This window comes from Prosopis cineraria, unplaced genomic scaffold, assembly GCF_029017545.1.
Source record: "Prosopis cineraria cultivar Desert tree isolate PC_DT_omini unplaced genomic scaffold, ASM2901754v1 PC12, whole genome shotgun sequence".
NCBI lineage: Eukaryota > Viridiplantae > Streptophyta > Magnoliopsida > Fabales > Fabaceae > Prosopis > Prosopis cineraria.
In genome coordinates this window covers 36,003,808-36,015,880 of record NW_026555343.1, presented here as the reverse complement: position 1 = coordinate 36,015,880, position 12,073 = coordinate 36,003,808, and the positions used below count along the sequence as shown (strand labels likewise).

Sequence of the window (12,073 nt, the reverse complement as noted above, 5' to 3'; positions counted from 1 at the left end):
TAAAACTCCATTTCGGGATTTGTTTTTTTTTTTACCCTTTCAATGTCATTTGGCTTTATTGAAAAAAGAAATAAAGTATATTAAATAAATCACAAGTATTAACTGTTATAAATAGTTAATGTTTTTTATTATAGCTTTCTTATCATTAAGATATTAATTTTTCGCATTTGCTAATTTTTACTGTAAGGCTGTAATTAATATGTGTAATACTTACATTTTTTAAAGAAGAATTTTTTTTTCCTAAAAAAAAAACTTTAAGACATCTCACATTTTTTTACTGCGGCAATCCACGCACGTCGTATTAAACTATTTAAAATATCTTTAACATGCATAGGCATTTTGCTGTATATATGTTGAAGTTACAGAATTTAGTATGATAAGAGCAAGAAAAAATTAGAAAAAAAAGAGGAAATTTTTCTGGCTAAAGTGAGTAACGGGTCTCATTATTACTTAATGTACATGAGCTCTATTTTGTATGCTCTCTACCATAAGATCAAGATGAAGGTTTGTAGTAACATAAATAAAGAAATTCATTCCGTATAATTTGCCATTTAAAGAGGTATCAATAATTCGATATTTATCTTTTTATATTAATAATTTTTTTTCCATATATTATGATATAATGAGCACTAGACTTGTATTGTGATTATTGATTAAATAAATAAATGGATCCAAAAAATAACACCAACAAATTTAATCTTCATGGTAAATCCCTGATGATTTAATTTGAAGGTCCCGAGCTCGACACCAAAAGCAATAATATATGAGGTATTTCAAAATACCTCTTTTTAACAAAAAGATTTTTTTACTTTGGTTAAATGCATTGACAATTTGAGAAATAAATTTTATTGCTTACATGTAGAAGAGGAAGGTGAAGGGAAACTTATGATGGCATATTTAAGTTGTTATGATTTCTTTTACTAGGACGTGTCAATAGAAATTATGTGGTTTCAATATAAAATGAAAAAAATATGTTGAGTTTATTATAAAAATAAAGGATGAAAATGCTTCTTTTTCTACAAAGATGTTTAAAGTGACTGATATATTTTTGCATTATTCTAAATAAATTATTTATATATTAAAATGTATAAATGCCTGTTAGTTGAATCCAAGTCAAAGAGCTTCTTCTTCATCTTATAGCCTTGGCGTCGCTTTTGGATTGGTATGTTTTTATGCAAGGTGTAGATAGAATCAAGGAGTAGGGTTTTGAGAGTGAGAGAAACAAGAGGTGTAATCTTCAGATGCCTTGTGTTGCTTGGTTTGGTTCTAGGGACCAAGATCTTTCCGGAAAACAAAACGCCATTGTTTCTTGGAACCAACAATCACAAGCTTCTCTCTCTCAATGATATCCATCAATGACGCCAAAATCTTTGGCGAGCATTCATTTAATCGAAGAGATCTCTTGCGATGCGAGTTTTGAAGTCCTCGACGAACCATGGCATCTACCGCTTAGCTACTTTGGATTTTTAATGCTTGTGATTTTCGTTGCTTAGGGTTTCAATTTCGTTGATTGGGTTATTGCTCTCAATGATTCTGAGTTGATCGTGCCTTTGTTCCATCATTTTGGCCTCTCAATCATGTTCTTGCTGACTTGGTTGTTTGCTCAAGCTCCCAATTTCAGGTTTGGCTATAGTTTTTCTCTCCAAGTCCATTTGATTACAAGAAGAAGTGCACCAATGAAAGAATGACATGTGTAAATTGTTTGGTCAAACATTAATTTAACAGTCAACATATTCCATATTTAACATTAAGGCAAAATTGCTCCCTTTTTAAAATTTATGGGTAAAGTTATTCTAAATAAAAGTTTAAGACATCAAGTTTTTTGGTAAAAAAAATTTTAAATATTTTTACCCTTTAATCCCTTTATCAATTGTTCTGTGCCCCAAAATTTTATATAGATCTAAGAGGAAAAATAGAAGGATCTTAGATGATTCAATGCTTTCAAATTATTACGAAATAGGAACTAAGATGAAACGAATATGTCCATTAAATCAACAAAAGGAACTAAACAAAAATCACAATTAATCCATTGATGAAAGCTAAAAAGAGCTATACTATATTTGTCCTAATTCTAAGGCACAGGTAGATACTTCTTCGGTTGTAAAATATAAGACATTTTTTTAAAGGTTAGATATTAAAAAAATATAAAATATTTTTAATATTTTAAGGGGTAATCATTACTTTTTTTTAAAAGTACCCTTATTAAATAAATTATTTTATATTTATTTTAAGGTGAAACACCCTATTAAATAGGGGTAAATATGAAAAGATAGAGTTAGTTTGAAGATAAAAAATTACTTTATTGGGGGTAAGATTTAATTAAAAATAAATTATATTTTTTAATAGAGAAAATATAAATATTTTTTTTTGTAAAGGTGCATTTTTACTTTTAAAGTATTCTTTAAAGAGCGCCCAGTACCTTAAACTAATATTTGGAGCAATTTTGTCTTCAAGTAATTATAATGGAGCATTTTTTCATTTTAATTAAATTCTCTAATAGTCAATATTGGAGTTTCATTTAATATTTCTAATGATCAACGCTAAGAATTTGACAATAAGGACCAAAAATGCTCTACTTTAATTGGTTTCAGAAAAAAATTGCTCCCACCAATAATTTAAGGTGCTATATACTCATCAGAAAATATTTTAGGAGCAAAAATAAACTTTTATTGCAATTTTTTTGGTCCTATTTACTACTTTTGGTGCATGAAATATAACATTTTTGAGAAACCATGCTTGGCTTAAAACATAAAGTAGTTGTTTTCATAGTTTTTTTGTCAGCTATACTTTCATTTGCTGTTCTTTCTTTAAAAAAAAATGGTTCATTGAAATTTCAATTATCAATGTCATAATTAAAACACTTTTAGAGGACATATAATGAGAATATAATTAGAGATATTCAATTTTTGAAAACTAAGGTTTCAAGTAAGTTTTCTTAAAAATATAAAATAGTCAAGTCACCAATTTCTTACATTGTGGACCGGAGACTCTGAGAGTATAAGGAACGTTATTGAACTTTTATTACAAATTTTTTCCTTTGTTACAAATTTTTTCTTTTATCTTCATTTGACATTGGTGAGAAAAAATATTATTAAAGCATTTTTATTTAATAATAGTGAAATTAAAAACTTATTAATTTTTTGAACTGAGTTAATAAAATTTAAAATTTTTTATTATTAATGAATTCCTATAAACCATGTTTTTCTCACTCAATGTAAAGTTCAAACACCTGATATGTGAGAGTATCATTATTCTCAACACCAACATGACAGTGAAATATTGAGTCAATCAAACATGTTAAAAATAACTTATAGATAAGGACTTGTAGCTAATAAACTTAAGATTAGAGCCGAGAATACGGACCTAGCCCATCAGGTTGGCCCGTTTAAGCTTGTTTAATTGGAGGGCCGAGCTTACAATTAGGACCCTTCAAATGTAATTCAGGGTTAAATGGCTGGCCCTAATGGGCTAAAAAATAAATGGGCTGGCCCTACGTTTAATCTCGCATAACTTTTTTTTATTTAAATGATTAACTTTTGATAAACACTTGGACTTGAAAAAAAGTTTGAGCATGATCTATTTGTACATGCAAGGGAGAAAAAACATTAAAAAAAATAACAACTAACCCTAAATCTCCTAACTTAACTCTTTAAACTACATTTCATTGATTCTGTCCCTTTACGATTTATCTCTTGTTTATGTGAGTTGTGCTCATCTCTCATCATTTCTCTTTATTGATAGCATCTCCCAAATCCTAACAGTGCTCCTCTATTTGTCACCATGCTTCATTATGCTCTTTTGTTTGTAATAGTGCTTCACTAAAGTCAAAGACTTAAACGATAGCATCTCTCAAATCCTCCTCTTGCTCGAATAGAACTATAGTCTGATTTTCTTTTGCTTGTTCTTTCCTTATTCTCAATTTTGCTCTTTGTCAGACTTGTGTCTATGGTTTATCTCATGTGGTCATTATGATGCTATCACTTTGTTTGTGTTTATGGTTTATTTAGTTGTTTTATTTTGATTGTTGTCATTTTATTAATTAATATGGTTGTACTCTTGATTTACATATTGATATGAGATTTTTGAGTTGTGTAACGAAATAGAGTATTAATATTTAATTTGATAAAAAATTTAATAAAAAAATAATAGGGCTTGAAACTTGTAGAGCCGGCCCTAAATTCGCTATCTCAAAGGTCGGATCTTATAATTTGATATTTCAAAAAAAAAACGAGCCTTTTAAGCCCGACCTTTTTAGGCCAGAGCCCATCAAGGACTGGCCTATTTTTTCAGCTCTACCTAAGATTATTTGACAGACATATCAAAATAAAATTACACGTTAATTTCAATTTTTTTTTTTTTGGGGTATCTTCGGTTTGTTGGTTCAAGACAACATATTGATGATCATAATATAAAATCTTATGCCTCGCCCTCACCGGCTCACTCGCCTTTGTGGTTCACTGGTGGATCAGTCTTGTCATATGAAGTGACGCGGGCTCGAGGGCTGGCATCTGCTCTCCTCCATCCATTACTTTCCTTTCAAAACACACAGGAGGCATAGAGGTATTCTATAATACCTCTCCTTTCCTTTTTTATTCTAAATTATAGCGATTTTGTCTGATAGCTTCTTCTTCTTCTTAAAGAAAAAAAAAAAAAAAATTTACTATTACGTGGAGGATCGCTTTTTCAAACGAATATTTGGATTATTTAAAAAAAATAGTGGGAAGATTTGGTATATTAATGGTGTAAAATTGTAATGGCAAGAAATTAATATTTTCAAAAAAAATTATAATATTTAAAAATTTAAATTAATTTATTTTTTCAAATAAATAAATTTCTTTTTGATTAATTTAAATAATCTTCATAATTATAATATTCTTACTGTTAATATATATAATCTTTTTTAAAAAAAAAAGAGACCACGACATCTTGCAGTACTTTTTTTTTTTTTTAACCTCACATCTTGGGGTATTAGTCGTGCGCATTTGTGGGCAAAAATATTCGACGTTCTTAATATAACGCAAAGTTAGATAATTAATATTTTCAATTTTAACCTTTTTATATGTTATCGTTTGAATTCTTAGAAAATTTTTTATGATGAATATTAATTGTAAAGAAAGCTAAAATTGAAAATTTAGGTATTTTTTAAATAATTCTAAAATATAACTACCATTTGGAAGGAGAGTAAGTATTAATTCGATCTTATTACTAACTTTATTTTCCTTGTATTATTGTACATCTTTGGAAAGCAAGAGGAGCATATGCATTATTATTATCATTATTTTTTACCCATAGGCATTCTTCCGTTATATTAGAGGCCATCATATTCGAAGTATTATGAGGTACTAAATATATGAACCTTTTCTAGTGAAAATTTGAAACTTTGTTCACCACATTATGGAGAACTAACTTCTTTTACTAAATTTAACCTTTGTTGATCATACTTGATAGTAAGGAAGTGTGTTGAAGGATGGGCTCTGTGATACATATGAATTTGAAAGCTTCTAAATCATACTTTCTTATTTATTTTTCAAATAAGAAGAGAAGACAAAATTTAATACTTATAGGATGTTGTGCGAGGGATGCACCTACAGTATGCATAATTATTTTTTTCACACGTATTTTTTTATTAAAAAAATTATGTTCCAGGTGTTGTGGGACAATGCATAATCCTTTAAAATTCAAAACAACCCCAACTGTTCTTGGGCCTATGGTAAAAAAGACGTGGATTCAGCAGCAGTAGACCCCTAGTAAGGTGTGATAGAAGATTTTGAGCTAATGGCCTATTAGTGGCAATTGTTTAAATAAATAAAATGAACGCCCCGTAGATGCCGGCACGTTGGTGCTCGTGGTCAGTCATGGAATGACAAATTCATGAGGTACCATGTTCGAAGCTGGCAAAAGGGAGAGAAGAGGGAGAGAGTTGAAAGCAAAATGAGGTATTCTAAAATACCTTTTTGATTTTGTTTTTTTTATATATATATTTCTAATTCTAATTTCTTTCGTTCTTTCATTTTGTTTTATAATCATTTTTTCATCAACGGTGTTTCATTATTTTTTTTTCCCATCAACTGTAATGAATACTGAACAACACATTCTTTACTATGTTAAATGTTATCTTTCCCACTTTGACTGGCTTGCTACAAATACTAACCTTGAATACTCCAAAGGTATTTTAACGAATTAAAGTGTTAATTTGTCTCAATTTTTTTTTTTCAGGTACACATGGTCACCCTCAAGTCAATAATAATATAATGTCGCCCCTCATATATTAAGAGCAAAGCAGTTGTCCTTCTGTTGAACATCCATTGATTTAACTATTACTGAAAAAGATTATCAAAAAGACCAAAAAAAAAAATTATAGAGAATAGTCTAGGAAATTACAACGAACCCCATTTTCAGTAGTTAAAGTTTTCATACACTTTAAGATTGGGTCATTTATTCTATTTGAGTGAATCTAAAAGCAACATCAAGATCCAAAATAGCTTCTTTAGATAATAATCTTCTGCACCTAGAATTTTTCCAGATGCTAGGCTTCTGGCTTTGTTGTTTGCATCCCATAAGATCCAATCCTATAATTAATGGCAGAGTTAGGACCCAAAGTTAAGGAGTATGAAATAACTTAATTTAAAAAATTAAGAATTTAAAAAAAAATAATATAATAATTTTAAAAAATAATTACAATAAGCAAAAAATACAATAATATAAGTAAAATTATGCATATTTTTATCTGGAAAAAAATAGTTGTTTGGGAAAAAAATGTGTTGAGAGTATTGATATAGAGTTTAGTTTGAAAAATAAACAAAAAAAAACTATTACCCAAAAGGGCAATTTAATTTGTTGTTCTTGAATTTTACTATCAAATAAATAACTCTTAGATCCATTTTTTTTAATATGTCTAATGAGTATAATTTTTTTAGTTTAGATTTATGGAATTTTAGTTAAAATATCATTTATTTAAGAAGTTTTTTAACTCAAATATTTTTTTGTTATGTCTAAAGAGTTTAAAATTCTAAAATTAAGGATGCAAGATTATATTTTTTTCTTATTATTTATGTAATTTTTTCCATACGAGGGCTGTATTTAACCCATCGCATATACGGAACTCCACCATTGCCCATAATGGGAGAGCAAACAAAGTAGATTATTTTTTGAGCTCTTAACGAGCCTAAGCCAAACCTATTTCGCTTTAGTGCAGTACCTAAGATCAATACGAATTGAATTTTTTAGAGAGTTGCAATCAAAAGGACAGGTTCTTTAATTTTGGCATGTGCCAATATCATCAATTCAAGTGAACTTGGTTCTGTAGACATTTCACATTCCCAAGCAACTTCTTAAAAAAAATTTATTTAATTTTCTCGTAAGAGTAATGACTTAATCAAGTCATCTCAAAATTTGATTCCGGAATTCACACATCTCCCTCGTAATCTTCAAGGGCTTTATATAAGCATATTGGATTGTGAACTTGGCATCACATGAATTTCCAACCCCCCTTGTGGCTCTGATGAGATCAGAAATTCTTGCATGGAGTAAATTATCCATAATATCGTAGCCGTGCGAAGAATCGAGATGCTAGCTAGGGAGGGTCCAAGTAGAACTAATTAGTTTTGTTTCTTGTCCAGTGAGAAAACGTTACTGTGGATGGATTAGACAAGACTAGGCAGGTTCCAATAAATGTGACAGTATCTAAGAGAGCATCGTCTGCAACTTCAAGCAATCTTAGTGGTCATATGCGTGTATGTATATATGTACAGCTCTGGTATCGTCTCTGTCTTCACTTGTTCAAAACTTTCCTCAAAATTTTGACCATCAACTTCAATAGATTCCTCTGCCACAGATGCTCACTCTTCTGTGAAATTTGTACCCATCAATATTACTCTAATATAATAGATTTTCATTGCTAATTTGGATCCTTCTTTATTTAACTGAGATCTCACAAAATTAAGGTTAAATCCATATATAGTATAATATATTAGCAGCTACGGCTTCCATGTGATACGTACAATTTCTTTGAAATTTAACTGTAATTCTTCTCAATTTTAATTTGTACAACGGCCGAACTTTGTGCTAATAATAATGCTTGTATACAAACATGTAAAATGGTGTACATGTAAATGGCAAATTAAAAAAAGGGGGGGGGATGGGAACATGCATGCACTGTTAAATTCACCAAGGGAGCGTGGTGAATTGCTTGCAAAAAGAGTAAAACATGAAATGAAAGCAGGTAGCTGCACGTACGAAACTAAAACTTTGACAATATTTGATTCAGTTTTATTCAAAAGGGTACAAAGACACGCATAGTGAAATGTAGAAGAGGACGATGCCACCACGTATTCGTACATGAGAATCCAAATGCCAGCAGATACTTGACTCTTTTTTTTCCCATTCAAACCCTCACCAAGTACAAAAGTTGGTCACCCTCTGGTTGCTCTCAAAACCAGAAAAAGCGAACCCTACAGAGGCGTAAAAGCCTGCATCAATCAGCCCATTTTTGCATTAATTATTGTCATCACTAGACGATACGTATATCCAATCAATGGGGCTTTAATTTAATTCATCTTAATTCTGCACCAACCGGGTATCTCACGCCTGCTGCCAAAACGCGTTGCTGCTCTATCTGTATTCATAATAATATCATTAATAACCAATGCAGCCTCATTGATTATGGTCAGGTCTCTTGTTATTTAATTAAAGAAATGGAAATCAACTAGTAAACAGCTAGATTCATTGATTACAGAGTACGTACGTACTTGGAATAATTCGTGTAACTTGTTCTTGAGATAGCAATACTCCTGTTCCAGCATCTCCAAAGCTCTCAAGCATCTGAAACCCACCGTTCAACATAATAGAAACACTCTGTTAATTAGCTTCTGCGTCTGTATGATCCAATGTATGATATATCATATTTGCATGTTGAAATGAGAGTTTATCAAGTCTTCTGAAGTGAAGTGAATATGAATTTTGCCTCTGGAAATATATAAAGAAAAGTAAATACAGTGTTATGAGCACAAGTCCAAATGAAGAACTCATCCAAAAACCAGTCTGTTGAGTGGAAAGCTCCTCACCCTTTTAAGAGAGTCTGATAAATCTAAAGGGAGAGTCCAAGAGACTAGCTAGCCAACTTAAAGTGGGAAAGGCTATCACACTTATAGATCTCATTCTACGTTTGAGACCAGTTGATGTGGGACTCATAAAATGCAGATGCTTATAAAACTTCAAGAACTGATCTGAAGTACATATATGTGTATTTGAAACTTGAATAAGGAATAACAACAGACCCAGGGCGGTTATTGAGTAGAATAGAAGCACGAAAGGCAAGACAGGCGTTGCGGATTCTCTTGGCACCAATGCTGGAGCTGCTACCCATGAACTGATTCAAATGTATTGCCATTTTCTTCAAGTCCAATAACCCCTTATCCATTCTACACATGCATATGCTTATGTAAGTATAGTAACCATTAGAATATGTATGAATGATATATAGTGATGTAAGTATGAGTAGGTACAGAAGAGATCGGAGAGTGGAGAGAAGCTTCTCGGACTCATGGAAGTAGATGGAGAAAACTTGGGAGACGAAGAAGGGAGAGGAGAGGTCTTGAAGTTGGTGAAGCTGCAAGAACTGTTCGTCGAGGACTTGGTGGTGCAAGAGGAAGGAGACCAGGCGGTTCATGTCGGCCCACAGCCGGTCACCGCCCAACCCGAGTTCCCACACCGGAACCCCCGTCTTGTCCGGTCCACAAAAACAACCTCACACGGATGCGGACCGTGCCTGGTTTGAATTTGATGCTTTTTTTACAGTTCTACCACAGAGGACCGGCAAATATATACAATGCTGCGGCGCCAATGGTATGGTGTCCAGCTTAGTTTACAGGGAGAGTGTCAATAATGTTTTATAATAGTGAGGTTTCGGATAAAATATTTTAAAAATTAAATTACAAATATTGATTTAAGTAGTTACAAATAAAAAACCTAATTGAAAATTAAAAGTTATATTTAGAATTAAAATATCTTATTTGTAATTAGAACTCTTGAATTTATAAAAGACTAAATCAATATTTATAACTGATTTTCTAAAAAAATTTGATCAGGAATTTAAATGTAATAAATTTATTATTTTAAAATTTTAATGTCATTCTTGCTAATTTATACTGGAATTTCTCTTATTTCATTATTGTTTTTAATATTTGGTATGGTTATGTATGAGGCCTATTATAATTAATCTAATCTCATGGAATCTTATGGAAGCTGACAATTGTAAACAAAACTTCTGAAGGACAAAGAGAATTAATGAATGTTACAGTAGTGTATTTAATATATATATATATATATATAGAATAAAATTAAATAAAACTATAAAAATAAGAAATAATCATAGTGTTTTAGTGTACGTGAGCCAATTAAAGCTTCAGTTAAGTGGCACTATTCTTATTATCATATTCATGGATGCAAGAGATTAAAGTATCAAACTCCCACTTGATTTAAAAAATATTTGTGTACGTGGGTTTGTTGTGTGGTGTATTGTTAACCCTCAATCCTATAAAGAAAGGTTAGATAGGATATAAACAAAAAAGTTGTACATGACATAATAGTGATCGTGTAGATGAAGTTCGAAAAAAAATAAATTTTATTATTCATGAATTACAAATATATATATATATATATGGTAAATTTTATGTTTTTTTTTTCAAATTATGAAAAATATTCTCTCGCCCTCTCCAAATCATGACAAAATGGGACCTTACTTAATTTAAAGCTTGGTCCGGCCACTCATGGCATTGCTAACACAACAATTTTTCTTCACTTTTTTAGGTGGCCTGAACTCTAGAGAGTACATTTTTCTTCATCAGTGTAATGTATTTGTTCATGTTAGACCTCTAATAATGTAAGCCATCCAACAATGTGAAAATTAAATAGATTTTATGCCTGAGAGGAGTTGGAGATTTAATAAATAAATGAGTTATCTATTAGGATTGTTTGAATATTTTAACAGCTCAAATCTGTTTCTAGTTTACAAAATATAGCATTTACATTGTAAATGTAAGATTTCGACATACATGAAAAATTCAGGACATGGGTCAGATTTTATGTTAAAGTTAATGAAACTAAAATTTAATTCATCAGCTAACAGAGCGGAGGATGGATGCATGAAATGAATTTTTAATGGCTAGCGGGTGCTCATGAGTCTGTCGGTGAAATCTACTCCTGAGAACTGCTACTGCTACAGCCCCACCTGCACACCTACTTTTTTGTTGTCTCTTTCCGGGACCAAATCTGATGATGATTACAACATTATTGCATGGATTTTAATCCTTAATACTATTATTATACATATAATCACTTTCTTACTCTTATTATCCATCAACAGCTTCTGGTTCCAACAGGGCATAATCAATTTGTGTTTGCTGTGCGTGCTTAGTGTGAATGAGCTCATGTGTAATCTATGTTTTGGGAATGGGATTATTAGTATTCTTTAGCTTTGAAATATTATAATTCTCGTATGTGTGTGAAGCAAACTGCTTTATTGCCTGATAAAATATTCACTGTTAAAATTTATTTTTAATATCTAAAAATGTATTTTGAATTTTTCAATAAGGGTAAGGTGTAAAAACACTTACAAAGCGATCAACTAGGGATATCCAGTAATTTTAAGTAAAACAAAGGACACAAGATATCCATAACGTTACTAAAGTTAATGCAAAAGTGATCAAACTATTAAATTATTTTAATGTTGTCAGTTTTCAATGTTAAATATTAACTGTATTTGTGATGTGTCAATCTTTATTAACGTACACTAAAAAGGAGGCAAAAATACTTATGAAGTTATCGACCAAGAGCATCCAATAACCTAAAGAAAATAGAACATAAATACTCATAATATTATTTTATTAGGTGCAATCATGATCAAACTCAAAATTCATGCCACCTTGTTCCCACCCCCTCCCTCCCTCCCTTTGTCATTCATTTTTTTTATTTGCAAAACCTGATATTTAACATAATAAAATAAGTTGCACACAATTGTAAATTGAGAACACAATTGTAAATTGAGAATGGCGAGGCTGTGCTCCTTGCAAAGAGT

At 30.9% G+C, this 12,073-nt stretch overlaps 1 protein-coding gene across 1 annotated transcript; it reads right to left on the bottom strand.

The window, feature by feature from the left end:
* Window positions 1-8,551: 8,551 nt before the first annotated feature.
* On the bottom strand, window positions 8,552-11,383 carry LOC129289290 (pseudo histidine-containing phosphotransfer protein 6-like). The gene is made up of 5 exons (XM_054926066.1): window positions 11,344-11,383; window positions 9,504-9,744; window positions 9,276-9,419; window positions 8,748-8,820; window positions 8,552-8,614 (listed from the first exon to the last, which is right to left on the bottom strand). Exons 1-5 carry the CDS (start codon window positions 11,381-11,383, stop codon window positions 8,552-8,554), a joined length of 561 nt encoding a protein of 186 aa, XP_054782041.1.
* Window positions 11,384-12,073: the final 690 nt, after the last annotated feature.

Excerpts from the sequence above, each read along its gene's own strand:
- LOC129289290 (XM_054926066.1), bottom strand. The coding sequence starts at position 11,383 with ATGCCCTGTTGGAACCAGAAGCTGTTGATGGATAATAAGA. Across the intron at positions 8,821-9,275 it reads CTACTCAATAACCGCCCTGG|ATGCTTGAGAGCTTTGGAGA; the intron begins GTCTGTTGTTAT and ends GGTGGGTTTCAG. Across the intron at positions 8,615-8,747 it reads AGTTACACGAATTATTCCAA|ATAGAGCAGCAACGCGTTTT; the intron begins GTACGTACGTAC and ends TTATGAATACAG.